The sequence below is a fragment of the Perca fluviatilis genome, chromosome 14, assembly GCF_010015445.1.
Source record: "Perca fluviatilis chromosome 14, GENO_Pfluv_1.0, whole genome shotgun sequence".
In the NCBI taxonomy this organism is placed as follows: Eukaryota; Metazoa; Chordata; class Actinopteri; order Perciformes; family Percidae; genus Perca; species Perca fluviatilis.
Window position 1 is genome coordinate 1,304,843 of NC_053125.1, and position 21,783 is coordinate 1,326,625.

General features: G+C 41.4%; 1 protein-coding gene across 5 annotated transcripts in view; it reads right to left on the reverse strand.

The window, feature by feature from the left end:
• The window catches only part of sorcs2 (sortilin-related VPS10 domain containing receptor 2), a 411,460-nt gene that overhangs the window by 286,585 nt on the left and 103,092 nt on the right, over positions 1-21,783 (reverse strand). For all 5 annotated transcript variants that reach the window (XM_039822700.1, XM_039822701.1, XM_039822699.1 and 2 more), the window contains exon 2: positions 20,055-20,122. In XM_039822700.1, coding sequence (XP_039678634.1) covers positions 20,055-20,122 — 68 coding nt within the window. The remainder of the gene's footprint in view (positions 1-20,054; positions 20,123-21,783) is intronic.

Here is a 21,783-nt window from a genome sequence, read left to right on the forward strand (position 1 = left end):
GCATGTGCAATATCAAACAGTAAATGTATCCAAATTAAAAGCCATCAGTTTTGCTGCTCACAATTCTTGCATTGCTGGATTTGGATGACTTAATCAAACTTTCTTTCAGTAACAAAGTCATATTTGCAATTTTAGCACATAATAATCAGATATTAATAAGTAAACTTTAAAGACAATTTGTATCAGACATTGTCTGTTCAGAAGGAATAAAAATTCCAACATGACATCACAAGATACCATTAAATAGGTTTTAGTAATAGGTATTTTAACAATAATCAGCATTATTTAAACTTTAAAGACCTGAAAGACATATAATGCAACATTTTGCAAACATGGCTAATGCAAAATAGTATAGACTGGGAAAATAATAGTGTTGAAAAACTGCCAGCCTTACTTTTAGATTATGTATGGTTGTAATTAGTTCAGACTTAAAAAAATTGGTCTAGATTAACTAGTCTGACTAGAACAATACGCTTGCTGGTCCAACATGACATTCCAGCCAATAGTCAGTTGTGGCTTGGGAACACACTCATTATTTTGCAACTTACAAAAAATCCTGTAGCTGATATAGCTGACTGCATAAAGCAGTGATGAAGCACGCCACAGTTGTTGCTGCTGTTGGAATGGAATTCTTAACCTCAATTAAACAAACAAAACATGTTTCTGTCCAGCAAGAAGGTTTGTGTTGTACAGCTGGATAACTTGATCTGGTGGAGATGAATATGGCTTTGGTAATGATCAGTATGACAGTTTGTTGCGGTATGTGAATGCACCACTAAAACACATGAAACTAAGGATAATATATTTTTTGTAGCAAAAGCTGGGCTTCTTTCTGCACAGCTGGAGCAACTTGTCTCTGACTATTAAGGGTCATGCTGAAGTGCTTATTATACAGTATGTCCTATCTATTCCTCACACTTCCTTGCATTTCTATCCTTGAAATCCTGCATTAGTTCAAATGTGAAAAGTCTTAACAGTGGCTTGTTGTTGGATAGGTTTTGTCAATCTAAACAATGTCCATTACCCAGACATTGCTTTCAAGAACTGCATTAAATTCTGAGCGTAAGTCTGGGAAGTTCTCATAGCTGTCAGCTATATGCAGAATCTTCCCACATGTGTGCCCAACTGGTCTTCTTGTGAACTCTGTCATTATGTCATATTGTAGGAAGAGTCTCTGCTGTGATTCTCCTTCTACAGTCATAGCTGTCTAGAACTTCCACAAGATCATCAGAGTCAACTGTGGACAAATTACTCATCGCTTGCATCAAAACCTCACATTCTTGGCTGCTCACAAACTGCAGAAAATGTGCTTTAAGGTCACTATACACATTGTTGAAAAGCACCTGTTCAAGGAAGGGGAGTGCAAGTTTGTTTGGCAAATATTGACAATCTTGGTAACCTTTCACAAGGATTCTGCCAATTGCCTTCCATGTTTCAGCAGGGAAGTCGTGGCGAATGAAGGGCACTTTAACTGTTGTACCAAGTGTACATCGATCATAGAATTCCTGACAGAAGCAGCTGAGAACATCTCTTAATACCCCAGATCCACTGCCTGCTTCTTCTTTGTTGTCTGGAAGTATGCATCTCACATTCAGTGCTTTGTTCAAAATCTCTTCATCCGAGAAAGCTGTAATCATGTCATTTAAAGTGTTAGCATGATGTATGGTGATCATTATCACATCCTCTGGATGAGCTGGACTTGTGGGCATAGGAAAACCCTCATAGATCAGTGGGCCTCATTCACCAATATCTTCCTAAGATTTCTCTTAAATATGTTCTTAAGAAAGTTTTTCTAAGAGAAGTCTACGTCGGATTCATGACGTGTTCTTAAACAGCAGATTTGTTCGCACCTGTGTTCTTAGGATTGATGAACGACGTCTTCGTAACTGAAAGCGCGTGCCAGTTGTTCCTAATTAGCATAAGAAAACGCCCCAAAAATTCCCATGTAAGGACATGACACTTCCTGTGCACCTCCTGGGAGACTGCGTTAGAGATGGTCGGAGCCGCGGTGGAGGAAGTACTGAATCTCAGTACTTAAATAAAAGTACAAATAACCGGAGACATATTTACTTGAGTAAAAGTAAAAGGTGTCCACTACCACAAACAAGGCCTGGCTTTTATAAGAAGTTCCTATCCTAACCATGAAACGGAAATGTGTTGTTAGAATCGGAATGCGGTTGGTTTTATTCATGGATGTATTTTATTTTCTTTAACCATGCAAGTAAGCAAATAAAGTGTGTCAAGCAGCGCAAATGGGGAGATGTGAAGCCAAATAAATAAGATATGAACACAGCCTGGCGGAGAAGTAAACGACGCTGTAGAGATGCAACGATGATTTAAAAACGGGAATAATGAAAAACAAACATTTTCATTTTCACTTTTACCGGAGGCTGTATTACCGAGGGTCAGCGGCGCTGCGCCCGGGCTCTGGAGCACCGGAGCCGGCTTGGATCAGCGGTGCCCCATATATACAGTATCTACGGCAACCAAACTTCACTGGTGAGACAAACGTGTGACGGTCAGGAAGACGTTTTGGCAGGGGGGAAACTGATCAGAAAATGTAACGGAACATTGTAGAAATGTAGTGGAGTAGAAAGTATAGATAATTGCTGCAAAATGTATCAAAGTAAAAGTCAAAAGTAGGCAATGCACTATTGAGTCTACTTAAAGGAACATGCCGACTTATTGGGAATTTAGCTTATTCACCGTAACCCCCAGAGTTAGACAAGTCCATACATACCCTTCTCATCTCCGTGCGTGCTGTAAGGCTGTCTGACGGCTCCAGCATTAGCTTAGCCTAGCACAGATCCTGCAGGTAACTGGTTCCAACTAGCCTACTGCTCCAAATTGTGACAAAAGTGACAAAATAACGCCAACATGTTCCTATTTACATGTTGTGATTTGTAGAGTCACAGCGTGTACAAAAAACAACGTAACATGAGACACAGCCATCTTCTATCCGTAAACAAACCGGGAACGATATTCTCCGACAGGCTTGCTGCGAGCATATCACTCTCACTGGAGCCGTCAGACAGCTTTACAGCACGCACGGAGATGAGAAGGGTATGTATCGACTTGTCTTACTCTGGGGGTTACGGTGAATAAGCTAAATTCCCAATAAGTCGGCGTGTTCCTTTAAGTAAAGTACAGATACTTGAAAAATGTACTGAAGTACAGTTACGAAGAATTTGTACTTTGTTACATTCTACCACTGCATTTTGGCCATAAAAATAGCGATCATTCACCAAATAACGCAGGATTTAATCAGTTTAATTGCTGATGTAAATTGCAGTGTTAGTGTTTTTTTTGCATAATATGATTTTTTTTTTCAAGAAATGACCAGAAATACATTACAGTACAATTCTATCATTGTAAACGACTGTAGAATTAAATAAAACGCAGTAAGCAATCATTTGGAGCAAATTTTTGCAAAGATTTGTTCTTAGCTAAGAACAAATCCAAGTTAAGAAAACATTAGTGAATGCCAGAATCTTATTAAAATGTGCGTAAGAAGGGTTTAAGAACACATTTCTCTGTAAGAACGGTTAGTGAATGAGGCCCAATGTGTCCTCTGTGTCTTCTTCAGTGCCGTAAATGGGACCAAAGGTAATTTCAGAGTCCACAGACACATTTAAAGAAGACTGGACTCCATCAAATCCAAGCATGACCTCTCCCACTTGTAGTTCTGCTGTATTGATTTCATTGCCACTGTGTGCAGAGACAAGAATGACTTCAGATGTCTCGCTGGCATCATCTTCAAGATCTTTTGGCTTTGTTGCAATGTAAAAGCGCAACATTGTGAGCCTTGCAGTCTCATACATAGTGCCAATGGACAGGCAAGTGTCAACAGTAAGGTGGTTCTGTTTGAAGTCCCACACCTCAAACTCAAAATCCGGCAGGGGGAGAGTTCTAAGCCCGAAAAAGCTACCTCTCCTTATGACCTGTCTCTCTTAGTTACCTGTTATAGTTACGCTGTTATAATTCTAGACTGCCGGGGGACTTCCTTCCTTTGACACACTGAGCTGCTCTCTCCTCTCACTTTCTATTACTGGTACTATTACTATTACTATTTGTGTGCAGCCCTCCCAGAAATGCTTGTTACTAATCCTAGCTTCTGGGGAGTTTACTCCCCGGAGTCCTTATGCTTTTTTCCCCCAGCGTATTTCCTTGGAGAACGTTGGCACCAAGACCCTGGTTGCAGCTGTCGCCGTGGTCCTGCTGCACTCCCTGCTGAGCTCAGCGATGCCCTGCAATGTCATGCTGCGTCCTGCTGAACCCTGCAGCTTCCCGCTACATCCAGTCACTGTTCCATTATTAATGTGACTACTATCGCCACTGTTCATCACACCCCCAACCGGCTCGTCAGACACCGCCTACCAAGAGCCTGGGTCTGTCCGAGGTTTCTTCCCAAGAGGGAGTTTTTCCTCGCCACTGTCGCACTGCTTGCTCTTGAGGGAATTACTGGAATTGTTGGAATTGTTGGGGCTTTGTAAATTATAGAGTGTGGTCTAGACCTACTCTATCTGTAAAGTGTCTCGAGATAACTTATGTTATGATTTGATACTATAAATAAAATTGAATTGAATTTAATTGAATTGATTCTGGTCCTTTAGGAGATATTCCCTCGGGGAAAAACTGTTTCTTTCCTTCTTGAAGGATATCTTTTAATCCAGCATTAACTGCCAATTGAATTTTTCTGGTGCCACCTCCCTGCTTTGCCCTCACCTGTTTGGCTATGTGACCGTCACTGTGAATCCATCCTATCTCTACATTTCGTGTTATTTTTAGCTTCTTTGTCTGTGTTGTTCTTGTGTCAGCATGTGATATGATGACGTCGCTGTCAATCTGCACAGAATAACAAAGAAAAAAGACAATTATCTCCAAAGTGCACATTCCGTAAATAATAAGGTTAAGCCTCATAAATCGACCCTTTTCAAAGTAGGCTCTGTGTCAATCCAACTGAAACCTTTGACCCCCAAGACAAGACAGACAGATCTCTCAATCATTTTAAATACAATGGTTCAAAAGCAAATTGATAGGTTCATTTATTCTAAGGAGTAAAATACCTGTGCATATATTTATATAAACTTGAAATCATACAATGTCTGCCAGTAACTTTGTACACTCCTTGTCATACTCCTTTATTTGCTTAATTTAACTTCTATTTGTCCACAGCCCAGTTTAATTGGTGGATGAATAAACTTGTGATAACCCAGATGTGTGGCATACTCGTTTCTGAAGTGTTTATACCTAACGTTACAAACGAGAAATAGTTTGAGGTGTTTGTTGACTTTGCAACTCGATCGCAGTGCGGAGACCGCTTTGTTAGCTTTGGCCATTGCTTTATACAGTGTATGGATGAAGCATCATAACATCGAAAACCCTGTTCGCTGGGGACGAGTCGGCGTAGAGACCCGTCGCCGAAATCTCTGCCTTATCACCAGGAACAAATCGGCACTGGCCCTCATCATTTTAACATGTTAACACACATTTACTTGTGAAGCATAACAAATATATAATGACAAACTGAAGTGAGCGTTGAATATATGGAGTTATATTCCTATCTTTAATCAAGAGCGCATTCTTTCAATTTGAGAGCATTTCTCACTGATATTACGTTCAGATTTTGTAATAATTTCCCTCAAAACCTTGCTCTCACACTCAAATAGTCACTGCTCGCGCTTGGATTTTCTCTGCTTGTGCTCAAAGTTTGTGTTCGCGCTTGGATTTTCTCTGCTTGTGCTCAAAGTTTGTGCTCGAGCTTGGATTTGCTCTGCTTGTGCTCAAAGTTTGTGCTCGCGCTTGGATTTTCTCTGCTTGTGCTCAAAGTTTGTGCTCGAGCTTGGATTTTCTCTGCTTGTGCTCAAAGTTTGTGCTCGAGCTTGGATTTGCTCTGCTTGCACTCAAACTTTCTGCTTGGACTCAGATATGTTGTTGTTTGGACAGATTTCCTGCTCTCAGCTTTGAACCTTCTCCTCGCACTCAGGCTGATTCTGCTCACTTGCAAAGTTTCTGCTCTCGGATTTCTCCTGCGCGCTTGGATTTTTTGTGTGTTATAACCCTATCAAAAGTCAACAACCAATAGAATGCCAGCTGTAGTGTTGACCAATGAAATGATCCCAACCCCGTTGAGGGTGCGTTCACTTTACTTTAGAACGTCTGTTGAGGGGGCTGCACTGTAACCTGACTGTAACCAAGTTTATATATCCCGCGCCGTTTATAGCTTTATTATAAGTATATGTCAACAATGTGCACAGAATGGTCGAGCACTTTCACCTGCACCCGTCAGGAAACGGGAGAAAGCTTTGAAGTGGGACGTATGAAGTTATGTCCACAACTACGAGGGTGAGTAACATAACTTAAGCACCTAGCTAGCTAGCTAGCATATGGCCTAGCTTGATGTCCAGAAACAAATAGAGGTGGTTTAATGTAAACAATGATTACCCAATTTCTCTCTCATATTGCTCCTCATAACCACTGAAAACTGTCAAAAAAATCTAACCCAAAGTCCAATTATTATGGACGTTATGTGACTGATAACTGATTGATATCTGATTGATCATTGTTTAGGTACATTAAGTTACCACGTTAAGCTTTTTCACGTTAAAGCGTTAGAATGTCCGGCTGCTGTTGAGGGAAACTGTAGTCTATAACTTCCTGTAGCGACTGATCGTCCATTTTTGCCCCCTTTACATAATTAATATGGCTATGAAATGGAACATGAAATACATAAATGAGGCAATACATATATAGGCATTAGTCATTATAGTTCAATAGCCTAAATACATATGTTTTACTTATATTTATTTCCGGGGACTTTTATTTATTCCGTCTATTTATATGCACGTTATATTCAAAGGAAGTTTAGTTATCTCACAGGCTCAGACTAAAAGCAGCAGCAAGCCTGCCTGACATCAGTGCATAGCATATCACTGCAAAGTAAATAAAATATGAATAAATCAGCGCGCGTTGGATTCCCAGGTCAGCTAGCGGATAGCCGCAGCTCTGCAGACGGACCAGAGTCAGTCAGCACCGGGAGGCGAACCCCGGGGACCAAGCTCACAGGGCTGGTAGCTAGCTGCTAGCTAGCTGCAGCAGCAATATTAGAATATTAGACCCAGCACCGGAGGTCTGATCCCCATGATTTAAAACGAAAATCAAATAACCATTTGTTTTTTAATACCTGTTTATGAAATGAAAATCAAATGAATGAAAAAGTACACAGACCCAGTCTGTTAAGTACAATTTCACCACTAATAAAACAGATCTAGAGATGATATGCTTTATTTGCAACTTAAATGTAATTTTTTTAATTAATACAAAGCAAACTGAGCAGAAAGAACAAGTATTTTGTTGGTTTGTTTCTCTTCTTCCAGGTGTGACTGAAGTACCCCTGTTGAGCTGCATCACAGCTGCACTATGTGCATGGACCTGTGCCAGTCAGCACATCACTCACCTGTGTGCAGAGGACAGGCAGCAGTAGCACAAACCAAGAAGGTTGGCAAGTCTGATAATAATGCAATTGTAAAAATAATAATAATATAATAGTAAAATCATGTTACATACACTTATGTTTCTTGCTTAAATTCACAGGGTGCACAACCAGGCCTGGGAGAGAAAATTACTGATGTCCACAAAACCAAATCAGAGAAGGTAAGGTAAGATAGTAATGATGTTAAAGCAAGCTATGTACACCTAATATATTACGTGTTGATGTCTATGAATCTGTCTTTAATAGGAGCATACTATTCAAAGACAACAGTGGAGAGTTCCTGGATCGGTCTGTCCTCAAAGTGCCAGAGATCTACAAGGACTTCACCCTTTTCTGCACCATCAGCGTATAATCAAAGTGATAAAAGAGAGAACAAATTATTGTTTTCTCTGTTGACATGAATAGGTGCCTGTAATGTCTGTCCATATATTCAATCAATTCAATAAATGTTGATAAGTATCACTGCTATTTCTTAAATCATTGTAGTTTTTCAGAGCAATAAGATACAGATTATTAAAACCATGTTCACATTTGCAACAAATTAAAGCCCTGATCAAGGCAAATTGTTTTTCATGTTCCATAACATTTATAAAAAAAAAACAGTACAATTAAATTTACCAGAGCTGACACTTGGTAAATAGCTTTAATTTACCTTGTCAAAACAATGAGTAATTCATAACAAATTGCACAATATTTGACACAAAACCTTAAAAGTGTATGGTTCATACTACGGTGAAGCAGTACAATGTGCCTATAGGATTTACTGTAGCAGGAACATTGATATTGGCAAACAGATGACCCAGGTTCAGGTGAGTTTGTGAGCAGGGTTATGAATAAAGATAAGATAGGCCTAGTGTTCACAAGAGGGATGATTCAGGTATGGCAACACAAATTAAGAATAATTCAATTAAATAGGAGGTATGTACAACTAGTAGAAGATAAATTAACTATACAAGAGCAATTAAGGTAAAGTTTTGAGGTGGCAAGCTAAAGTATAGTCAATAGCATGGAGTCAAGTCAACAGTGTACACCAGAATAATATATACTGTGATTAAGTAATGATACTTACTGTTGTCTGTACTAATATAACACAAAAAAATAATATAGTGTTTGATGCAGTATGGAGAACAACCAAGTCCCATATGAACCCAAGAGACTTTAAGTGCAGCTGTTGATGATGTTCCCTACAAACAAAACTTGCAGATGGTTGTAGTCTGTAGCCAGTCATACAGTAGGTAGATCTGGAGCAGATGGTTGTAGTCTGTAGCCAGTCATACAGTAGGTAGATCTGGAGCAGATGGTTGTAGTCTGTAGCCAGTCATACAGTAGGTAGATCTGGAGCAGATGGTTGTAGTCTGTAACCAGTCATACAGCAGGTAGATCTGGAGCAGATGGTTGTAGTCTGTAGCAAGCCGTACAGCAGGTAGATCAGGAGCAGATGGTTGTAGTCTGTAGCCAGCCATACAGCAGGTAGATCTGGAGCAGATGGTTGTAGTCTGTAGCCAGCCATACAGTAGGTAGATCTGGAGCAGATGGTTGTAGTCTGTAGCCAGCCACACAGTAGGTAGATCTGGAGCAGATGGTTGTAGTCTGTAGCAAGCCGTACAGCAGGTAGATCTGGAGCAGATGGTTGTAGTCTGTAGCCAGACATACAGTAGGTAGATCTGGAGCAGATGGTTGTAGTCTGTAGCAAGCCGTACAGTAGGTGGATCTGGAGCAGATGGTTGTAGTCTGTAGCCAGCCATACAGTAGGTAGATCAGGAGCAGATGGTTGTAGTCTGTAGCCAGACATACAGCAGGTAGATCAGGAGCAGATGGTTGTAGTCTGTAGTCAGTCATACAGTAGGTAGATCTGGAGCAGATGGTTGTAGTCTGTAGTCAGCCATACAGCAGGTAGATCAGGAGCAGATGGTTGTAGTCTGTAGCCAGCCATACAGTAGGTAGATCTGGAGCAGATGGTTGTAGTCTGTAGCCAGCTGTACAGCAGGTAGATCTGGAGCAGATGGTTGTAGTCTGTAGCCAGCCGTACAGTAGGTAGATCTGGAGCAGATGGTTGTAGTCTGTAGTCAGTCATACAGTAGGTAGATCTGGAGCAGATGGTTGTAGTCTGTAGTCAGCCATACAGCAGGTAGATCAGAGAGAGATGTTGCAGCCATACAGTAGGTAGATCTGGAGCAGATGGTTGTAGTCTGTAGCCAGCCGTTACAGCAGGTAGATCTGGAGCAGATGGTTGTAGTCTGTAGCCAGCCGTACAGCAGGTAGATCTGGAGTAGCAGGGTGAATTCTAGCTATCATGGGTTGGTGATATGACACACAGATCAACAGGGGCAAACCCTCAGCCCCACCTGGATGAAAAGAAAGTAAAACAAAATACTTGTTTTTTCAGTTCAGTTTGCTTTGTATCAATTAAACAAATAACTGCTATTTAAGGAGCAAATAAGAAACCATATCATTTCTAGATCTGTTTTTATTATAGTGATAAAATTGAACTTAACATTACGTTTTATACAGATTGCTATGAATCTATTTTCAAACTAATGTTATATGAAGGAATGAAGACTAAATTCTGATGAACAACAAACAACAGTGATGCAAAAACTGACACAAACAATCCAGTTTCTTGTGTTCTTTCAGTTATATTACAGTTTATGTTTTACTACTGGCTCTAACATGAAATTAGCCAAATCCCAGGAACATGGTTAACCAAACGAGGAAAAAATACAAAGTAGGGTCATCACATATACACACACTGTCCGTCATATGTCATTCAATCTAGCTAGCTATACAATAAAGAACATATATTTGTTTCTGGACATCAAGCTAGGCCATATGCTAGCTAGCTAGCTAGGTGCTTAAGTTATGTTACTCACCCTCGTAGTTGTGGACATAACTTCATACGTCCACTTCAAAGCTTTCTCCCGTTTCCTGGCGCGGTGCAGGTGAAGTGCGTCGACCATTCTGTGCACATTGTTGACATATACTTATAATAAAGCTATAAACGGCGCGGGGATATATAAACTTGGTTACAGTCAGGTTACAGTGCAGCCGCCCTCAACAGACGTTCTAAAGTAAAGTGAACGCACCCTCAACTGGGTTGGGATCATTTCATTGGTCAACACTACAGCTGGCATTCTATTGGTTGTTGACTTTTGATAGGGTTATAACACACAAAAAAATCCAAGCGCGCAGGAGAAATCCGAGAGCAGAAACTTTGCAAGTGAGCAGAATCAGCCTGAGTGCGAGGAGAAGGTTCAAAGCTGAGAGCAGGAAATCTGTCCAAACAACAACATATCTGAGTCCAAGCAGAAAGTTTGAGTGCAAGCAGAGCAAATCCAAGCGCGAGCACAAACTTTGAGCACAAGCAGAGCAAATCCAAGCGCGAGCAGTGACTATTTGAGTGTGAGAGCAAGGTTTTGAGGGAAATTATTACAAAATCTGAACGTAATATCAGTGAGAAATGCTCTCAAATTGAAAGAATGCACTCTTGATTAAAGATAGGAATATAACTCCATATGAATAGAACAAGCGCTAAGGCTCACGCTGTTATGTTCACTGGCTGGCTATTCAGCTGGTTAGTTTTAGTCAGGCGCTAACGTTACTTTGTATGTGCATATATATTCATTTAAATATATATATACATATATTAACTGAAATAATCTAGCTAACGTTAGCAGCCGGTGTGCAGCCTGCTATGTGCTTGACTGTTACAGCTGACAGCTGTTGCTCATATTAACATTAGGTGATCGGTTTGTTTTTAGTATTCCTTCGGTGTAGACCGTTCAGGAAGCCAAATTATCACCGAGGCCGTCTACTTTGCAAAACTCGGTCGTTAAAACATTAAAAACACTAAAGGACAGAGTTTCATACTAAAACGAAACATGCAACTAGCTTAAAAACATGCTAACGTTGCTAGCTAACTCGTGTGTGCATTTCATATCCGCAGCATTTCTGTAGTCTTTACAAACACCAGGCACCAAACCAAGGTATAATTGTCTTTTACTCACCTTTTGTTCTTCCAGTAATGTAATTGCTTCATCTGGGACCCCTCGACTACGCAAAAACTCACTTATATCCAAGTTCGACATGTTCAGTGTGTGGTTCTCCATCATGCAAAGTTACTCCCTCTCATTGGTCCCTTACAGGTACCCATACTTCTGACTTTAAAGTCAGAATTCTGACTTAAATCTCAGAATTCTGAGATTAAAGTCAGAATAGTCAGAATTCTGAGAATAAAGTCAGAATTCTGAGATTAAAGTCAGAATAGTCAGAATTCTGAGAATAAAGTCAGAATTCTGAGATTTAAGTCAGAATAGTCAGAATTCTGAGAATAAAGTCAGAATTCTGAGATTAAAGTCAGAATTCTGAGATTAAAGTCAGAATTCTGAGTTTAATCTCAGAATTCTGAGATTAAAGTCAGAATAGTCAGAATTCTGAGAATAAAGTCAGAATTCTGAGATTAAAGTCAGAATTCTGAGATTAAAGTCAGAATAGTCAGAATTCTGAGAATAAAGTCACAATTCTGAGATTAAAGTCACAATTCTGAGTTTAATCTCAGAATTCTGTGATTAAAGTCAGAATTCTGAGAATAAAGTCAGAATTCTGAGATTAAACTCAGAATTCTGAGATTAAAGTCAGAATTCTGAGAATAAAGTCAGAATTCTGGGTTTAAAGTCAGAATTCTGAGAATAAAGTCAGAACTCAAATATTTTTTTCACCAGTGGCCCTAATCCTCTTCTGTAACTGCCAAACCCAACATTCCCAGTTAGAGAAAGGGTGAAAAGGAAAGCAGGATTTGTTTGCCTGCAGGCCCCCCAAATGGTTTTACATATTATATTAATGTAATAAACATTTCAGTTAATCTTGTGTTGCCAAAACCAATAATTTTGTAATTTTAGTCAAACTAATTTCACATTAGATTTGATCTTATTATTATCTGATATCTAAAACACAGGTGCCTACTGAAAACGTTATCTTTTACTCAACTGTCCTGCTGTTATTACAGACATGAAGTAATCCCAGACCTTTGCCTCATTCATGGAACTGATGTATGAAACTGCCAATTACATTCATGTGCTTATTAAGTGCCGGAGTGGAGTTCTGGATTGTTCCAACATTTTCTTCTCATGTTTTTCGATAATGAAATTGCATGTTGATATCGCCACAGTCAGCCTTTAATGACACTGTCTTGTGCTGTCTTTTCCCATCATTATTATCAGGAATGAAATTAACACTGCAGCAGAAGTATTCATTTCCAAACAGGTTTAATGGATTGACCGTTAAAGCATGAATTTAATTAGCAAAGGTTTTTGTCGTCTGTAACGTTATAAGTGTTATACAGTAAGATAGTATGGCAAACTTACACAATTGAGTTGCATGAAAAGAGTGAAGTGGCCGCTAGTGCTGGTTGAAGGAAGTAAAGGAGAGTTTGGTTGAGAAGTTAGTAGCCTATATCCAGAGGTCAGAAACACACATGGTGAGATACAATTAAAGTTATTGTCCGTAAGATTTTCATCCAGTGAATTGTCTGTTAAGTTCCTATCTATCGAAGAGTGAGTTAAAACAATGATGATGGTGATTGAGCATATGACCCACTGATGAAAGTGCTTGTATTTGCTGCTTTATCAAGTAATACATTCTGACTGTCTGGGCGACTTTCCCACCCTAAATTCAAATGCGAGTGCACAGTAAGTGACCATTTTTACGTCGAATAAGGGGAAAGGGTGTTTGTGTCACTGCTCGGCTAAGTGCACTAACTTTAACCGGGCTGGACGTGCACTGGCTAACGGCTCCACTCGTTTGACTGCTAAAGCTACGTGCTAACACGGTGAACAGTGCTGCAAAACAGCGCCTCCCCTCGGTGAGTAATTCCGATAGCTGCGTTAGCACTGTCGACCGTGTTAGCCACGTAAGCTAGTCGCTGCCTCCCCAGCTCTATCATCTCCACAGCTGCATGTGTCCCCACACGGCGCACATCTTCATGTATCTATTTATATCTTAGCTCATCTTAGACTAAACTGCTGTCTGTGTGGACTAGAACTGGCATTGCGCAGGTGAGAGCTGCAATCTATCGACGACATACAGTCGACACCTCCCTTGAAAGTCCCAGAGGCGCGCCTGCTATTAGATCTTACTGCCAAAGCTGCCGCTAGAAACGACCTAACTCAAATCTTACGGAATACAATTCTAAAATAGACAACGGAGGTATTGTTTTTAAAATAGGTGGATTGATTTATTAGACAATGCACAACGTACTTGACTGAGAGCCGTGAAGCCCTGAGCCCTGCGCCCACAGCAGTCGCTCCCCCACCCCCCCAAACCTTTATTGTGCTTTATTAGCTAAGTTGTATTTACAGTAAATTAATATTTAACGTGTCACGTTCAAGGGGCAACCCAGTGGCCTCACACAGACACAGAGAGATTCCAGCCTTTATTAGTTCGAGAAGTCTGGACTAGAAGATGGAGAGAGAATATCAGATTAGAGAAATATCTTATTTAAATGTCCTCAAGCAAGACTCAGAGAGTCAGAACTCATTATGGGTCTGGTGTCTTACGTTCAGCCCTTCACTTTCTCCACCATTGGCAGAAGCTCATAAGACCTTTACTGTCTAGCATTGGAAAAATACTGCCCTCCTTCTGTTTTGTGATTCCTCTACAACGTAAAAAATATTCTAGAACGCAGGTTATCAGGGCTCTCAGAGATGCTCTAATTACTTCATCTTTCATCTTCATCAAAACCTTAATATTAATGTCCAATTCAAACACAGTGCTTGTTGTATGGTCTAACAGCATTCAAAAACCGGGTGCAGAAAGTGGAATTGGGGGTAGAAATATAGCACGTTAAACATGACCAAACTCTACATGTTATTGACATGCATGTTAATGTCGTCTAAACTCCAAGGGCCCTATCTCAGCGCAATTGCCTTTGTACACCAACGCATGTATCATTCCTATTTTGCACCCGACGCACAGCGGACTTTTCCCTCCACAGACGCACGTCGGTAAATTAGGGAATGTATTTGCGCTCCCGGGGCGGTTCAGCGAAAAGAGGAGGCGTGTTCCGGCGCAAACGTTACTTTGTGCTATTCTGCAGTTTCAGAAAACAATTCCGCCACTGACCAGGAAAAACCTAGTCTAAAGTCAGTGGCGCTAGTCTAAAGTCAGTGGCGCTAGTCTAAAGTCAGTAGCGCTAGTCTAAAGTCAGTGGTGCTAGTCTAAAGTCAGTGGCGCTAGTCTAAAGTCAGTGGCGCTGGTCTAAAGTCAGTGGCGCTGGTCTAAAGTCAGTGGTGCTAGTCTAAAGTCAGTAGCGCCTTATTCAGATGCTATTTTAGGGGCGCATGCTTGGCCATAATGTAGCGTGTGCACAACGCGCATACACTTCTCTCATCTAAATGGATGCAGCAGTTCCCATTTTTGCAAACCATACATAATTACAAAGGAAAATATTACTGAAAATGCGCTTCAGGTGTTTGGATCGGTCAGGAGGCATTTTACAGTACAGTCCTCAAAAAGTCCCAGCATTCTTTGTGGCTTGTTTCATGTTTTAACATTTCCATGAATCATGGATGTGTTGATGACATAAATGAGGAAATATTAGAGGACTTAAGGAGACGTGATGTTGAACTACGGCAGGATCTGGTCCGGGAGTAATGCGCGATGCGCTCCTGGTGGAGCGGGTGGACGGAGATGGAGTGGGGGGAGGAGGAAGGGGCACAGCAGGAGCAGGTGGTGCATTTGGAGGCCCACGCTCCATGGCTGCAGCAATCCTCTCCAGACTTGAGGAGATGCGCCCCAGAGGCCGCAGCAACATCGCCACCCAGCCAAGACGGGCATTTATTACTTTGCCGCATCTCGGATCGGGCAGCTCCCGCGGCGGCGCCAGGCAAATCCTCCGTCATAATAGCAATCCGCCATGGAACAAGCGCCCTGCTCTTAAAGGGAATGAGAGATGACGCTCTGATTGGTTTATTGCACGTTACGCCCAAACCACACCTAGCTACTTCAGACCAACCCATTTTAGATTTGCGTCGGGCGCAAGAGTCATTTATCCCGCCGGTATCCTAGCAACAGCGGCCGAGATCCGCCCACAAAGCTACTTGCGTTTTGCGTTTCATACTTGCGTTTCAGATCGTTAAAATAGGGCCCCAAATCTCTCATAACGGCTGGGAAAGTCCCATAAATGCTCCGATAAGACAGATTTTTCTAAAATAGGGGTTGGTAGTAGGACACCGTCACTTAAACACATGTGTAGCTACAACACACACAGCGGGACATGGCTGTCCAGTGGATCTGCTCTCACTTCAGGGGTCCAAACCACTGACTGGCCATATTAACCTGGCCATGTGTTACCTGAAGAAAACACATCAACATCACTGAGGCTCCTATAAGATATATAGAAAGAAAACATGCAGTTCTACGGCCTCATATGGCTGAATAAGAGTCATTTCCTACAGGTACATTTTTACTTCCATACTACAAAGACAAGCAAAATCTGTCACTCACTTTTCCCCCCTCTCCCTTTAAAACACAGAGCCTTTCTAATGAGACAAGAGAGGGTATGTTTGGAGCTCTTTTATCAGCCATGTTGTAGTTTGGCGCCTTGGGCCAGCCATTACAGACTGAAGGACAGACATACAGGAGTAACAGACATGATGTGTGAGTATGGTTACAATTAGAAGGTACGAGCACGCGACTTTACACTTGATAGTGCATATAGCAGTCCAGGGTTTTTTTCTGAAATTAATTGATGGTAGATGAATAGAGTTTGTACTAATTTACCTTTATGGCCACTGCAGGTTTTTCAAAAAGACACTCACGGGAATGTGTTTTCTGCACTGATCAATTGTATGGTTATGATCTGGATTATAAAACATAGTGGGCCCAGTATCTCGCACCCGGCGCAGCGCAAAGCCAGACGCAAGTGTCTTTACTAGTTTGAGACCGACGCAGTTGTCAGTTTCTTGTCAGTGCATTCTGGGAGTGTTGCTATCTTGAGGCAGCGGGAAGTGATCGCGCCATTGACCAACAAAAACCTGGTCTAAAGTCAATAACGCAGCATTTCATTGTTATTTTAACAGAGCATTAGTAAAATGCTCCTAGGCTCGTGCACAGCGCGCGCACACTATGCTTGTTACACACACAGGGACGCACAGCAGCACACACACATGCAGAAGATTACAAATAAAAATATTACGGTGCAAATCTAACCCTCCATCATAACAGCAATGCTCCAAGGTCCAAACGCGCCTGGCTTTTAAAGGCAATGGGAGATGATCTCTGATTGGTTGATTGTATGTTACGCCCAAAACACACCTCTAGACACTAAGTACAACCCTTTAGAACCAGGCGCCCGGTGCACGGACCCTAAACACACCTGCACCAGGCGTTTAGATCGTTCAAATAGGGCCCTAAAACGACCTGGTTACAGTGTGATGGTTAAAAGAAACCAACCCTGAGTGTTGGTAAAAGACGACACAGACTCTACCATCCCCTAAGGATTTGCACACTAAACCATCCACTCAGAACTGCTTTCTCCCTGTTTTTAACGCTATCACAATGTCGCGCTATTTCCACATTTGCACATTTAAGAAGTCACGATATACATGACCACGAGACGTCTCATGTCAGGAAAATTCTGTCCACTATATTTTTTTCTGGAGCTTTTCCACATTGTCATCACGTGACTGACATATTGGTGGTCTGTCCGCTAAGATGTGGTTGAAAGGACGGCATTTCAAAAAAAATTTATCTGTGGAATTTTAATGTAACTAAATGTTTAGAGAGCAGGAGCAGCGTGACAAAGTGCTACGTCCAGGAACTGTAATTTATCAGGATACAATCCAAAGAAGTGCTGGACATACATAACCTCTACTGTTTATTGGATAAGCGATCACTGGATCGCATTCGTTTTAGCAAGGAAAAGACCAGTCAACCACTGAGAAAACCATCAAAAGTAATTCTTTAAAGGTCCCATGGCATGAAAATGTCACTTTATGAGTTTTTTTTTACATTAATATGCGTTCCCCCAGCCCCCAGTGGCTAGAAATGGTGATAGGTGTAAACTGAGCCCAGGGTATCCTGCTCTGCCTTTGAGAAAATGAAAGCTCAGATGGACCAATCAGGAATCTTCTCCTTATGAGGTCATAAGGAGCAAGGTTACCTCCCCTTTCTCTGCTTTGCCCACCCAGAGAATTTGGCCCACCCATGAGAGAGAGAGAGACATCATGGCTTTCAAACAAGCAAAGTGGCAGTTGGTCAAGGCCACACCCCCACCCTCCACCTTGCCCCCCCCTCTCTCCTCCTCAATAGCTACAGACACAGAAATGGCACATCCTATGGAAAGCTCATTGTGGGACTGGCTCTAGTGGCTGTAATTCTGCACCAAGGCTGAATTTCAGGAAAGAGACTTCAGATACAGTATTAGGGGACCACTAAGGTCTATATAAAAGAGACTTCAGATACAGTATTAGGGGACCACTAAGGCCTATATAAAAGAGACTTCAGATACAGTATTAGGGGACCACTAAGGTCTATATAAAAGAGACTTCAGATACAGTATTAGGGGACCACTAAGGTCTATATAAAAGAGACTTCAGATACAGTATTAGGGGACCACTAAGGCCTATATAAAAGAGACTTCAGATACAGTATTAGGGGACCACTAAGGTCTATATAAAAGAGACTTCAGATACAGTATTAGGGGACCGCTAAGGTCTATATAAAAGAGACTTCAGATCCAGTATTAGGGGACCGCTAAGGCCTATATAAAAGAGACTTCAGATCCAGTATTAGGGGACCGCTAAGGCCTATATAAAAGAGACTTCAGATCCAGTATTAGGGGACCGCTAAGGCCTATATAAAAGAGACTTCAGATCCAGTATTAGGGGACCGCTAAGGCCTATATAAAAGAGACTTCAGATACAGTATTAGGGGACCACTAAGGTCTATATAAAAGAGACTTCAGATACGGTATTAGGGGACCACTAAGGTCTATATAAAAGAGACTTCAGATACAGTATTAGGGGACCACTGAGGTCTATATAAAAGAGACTTCAGATACAGTATTAGGGGACCACTGAGGTCTATATAAAAGCATCCAAAGAGCACCATGTCATGGGACCTTTAAGGTGGTTTTGCACAGTGAAGCAAGTGGCTGATAGCTAGCTGTATGAGTTGAATCCACCGGGGCCACTAACAGTTAGTTTCTCAACTGTGAAGACACAGATCGTATGCTTTGCTTATTGACTTAAGACAAGCTTCTTTAGACCACCGCTGAGCTAAAAAGGGCCTCAGTTCATTAACTCCGCTGCCCTGAAAAACTTTTCTCCTTTGTGCTGCTAAGTTCCCCCCTGTGTGAAACCTGGCATGTTGATCCACACCGCCTGACAGGGCAAGACAGCAAACCCATTCATCTTCCCCCATCTTTCCTTGTTTGATCCCACAGCCCTGGGACTTCAAAGCCTATAGGCTAGTGTACACTCCGCGCGCCAAGCTGACAGCTACAAGGAACCATGGTACACCCCACGCATGATACAGAACAAGACGTGGTCAGAGATCTTCTTGGAAACATGCACGTTTCATGGTCATATCGGCTTTTTGGAACAATGATGCCGACAGGCAGCCGGGCAGCTTTTTTTTTGTCATTTAGATTCAATTCATATCAAATTCAGCCATTTGCTGTGTTTTTTTTTTCCTCTTTCTCAATCAGGCTGTCCAGTGGTGGATCTGCAGCATTATTCATACACTGCAACAATTAAAACAACATCAACAGGGGAAGGAGAAAAATATGTACATTATTCATATCTGTCCTACAGGGAGACAGTGAGTCAGAGCTAATGAGAGGCTGAAGCTTTTGAAGTCATGGAGCCCTCGGTGAGGTGAATGGCATGAATTAAATACCACCATCAGACACATTTCGCCTTCTAGATGGCTAATTTTAGCCAGTGTTATGAGCCCTGTCTTGTCTGTTTTTTTTATTTGAATATAATTAAGTGTCCACCGCACCCTTATCTAGGAGAAGGTCAGCCTCAACCGCAAGCAGTACCCCAGGAGCTGGTAGGGAATGGATGTAGAATGAAGGGGAAATTAATATTCCATGAGAGCGCAAGGTACAGTTGTTGCGAAGTGGAGTGGAATGGATGCATTTCTTTTAACGCCTCTTAAAGCGAGAGAAGTGTGAAATGTTTTGGCGAAAGGCAGCTTTGCAAAATAGAGGAGGCTCTGCCAGCCAGACTTGACCCCTTTCCCTGGCACCGTCGGTGTCTGCCGTCATGCCCTGTGCCACACTGATATGCTATCTGCCCAAACAGATGCCCGCCCTGGCCTCGCAGCGCCACTCTCCGGTCCCTCCACTTGACTCGTAGCTGCCTGCTGATGTTTTTGTCCGCCCTAGCTCTTTGTTGAACTCCTTGTCTCCTTGAAGCACAGCGGAGCGATAACCAAGACCTACACTGACCTTACTGGTAAAAGGGAAGCTGCCTGCTGATGAAAGGTCTGCGTGAGTCTGAGGACAGATATGACATGAAGACATCCAGCAAGAGCAACATGGTGTAAACGTTTGGCCTACCTCCACAGTGAGCTCTCCAGTACCTTGGTGGAGTCCGCGTGGTAATACTTGGTCAGGATCAGGATGACCTGCAAGAGATGGTGGAAGAGAGAGGTACATTTAAGCTACTACGAAAGGAAAGGACTGGTTAGTGCTTTCACAGCTTCAGCCAGGCTTTAGTTTTTAGTTTTTTGCCTCACTAATGCTGCATTCCAGACACAATTTTTAGCCCGTAAGTTACAACGTCAAGTCACGACTCACGACTTGGTAGCGTTCCAGGCAGAGTCACGACAAACGCTAGCTAGCGGCTACCTAACGTTGACGTTACCTAGCGATTTCTAGTCGGTGACATATTTTGGGCTTCATTTAATAAACATAATCTGTAGTAGTACACGATCGTGTGTGTATTGTTTTGATTACAATGTGCGGAATTACTTTATGTTGTCTATTTATGTCTATTTATTTCTATTTCTCACCGTTAATCACCAGTGTCTGTACAGCATCAGGAAAGTGTTGTGACTATTGAAAAGATTGCAGCCCCACCTGCCCCCCCCATCACCCTGTAGGACTCATTCATTACACAACGTGGACTATCGTCCCTGTAAATTGCAGATATTTTCTGTACTGTGAACTTTTTGCACACCTCATAATCAATATGTTTACACATCCTGCTCAAAACTGTACTGTTTTTTGTAACATCTTTTTTTATTATTGTAATAAAATTGCCTTTTTTTTATTTCCTCTAAATGTTCATTGTATGCACCAAACACAAGAAAAATTCCTTACATTGAACCTGATTCTGATTCTAAAGATAATTGTTAGTCAGATAAAATATCTTTTAAATTTGCCAACTTATATTAACTGACTTAGTTATAAAAAAATAAATAAAAATAAAATCACTATTGCCTTAATGGCCGTTCTACCAGTTATTACTTGCTAACGTGCAAATGGCTGACTGAATATTGTGCAGCAGTTAATTTAACATAGCAATCCCTAATGGTGGGCAACAGTGGTAACACAATCATTATCAGCCATAGTGTACAATTATTTCACAAAGGACTCTTCGATCAAACTGAAAATAACTGAAACTGAACTACTTTACATTGTAAATTACAGTTCTTAATTTGTTAAATCTTTTTGACGAATTTTCTATACTTACATTTTTCAATCTTAGACATTTTTGGAACAAATTCAGTGACAGATAAGCACATACAGTATATAGGCAGAGTGAGATGTCAGTGTTTAAAATTGTCATTGGACCCTTAAGATCCAATAGCATGTCTTCAATCAATGTGTATATTTTAAAGCGCCATTGGTCAGTCACTAGACCTGCATAAATGTGGCAAATGTTTGGCCAAGATCTGATCTAATCTCTCCTCTGCATTTATATTTCAAGCAAAGACAACTGAGTCTTGTTTGAGGGTGCTTGGAGAAACTATTACCCCGAACAAATAAGAGTCTGGTGTTCCACTTTGATTCTAGAGAGAGCTCACACAGTGTTTTCCCCCAATGTTTCCTCATAGCCTCCTTTGTACAAGCAAAATTATGAATTTAGCTTAAACACATTTTTCTTGGGGCGATTTGATTATGAAATCTATTTCATAGTATATAGTAGAGGTTGGTTTTTTGGGATAGGGGACGGACATAAGAGTATTACAAAATTTCACAAAAGATTAAATAAATAAAATGTTAGGATGCATTATTCATATGACCAAGACATCTTGGTCCAGGGCACAAAGCCCATGCGTGT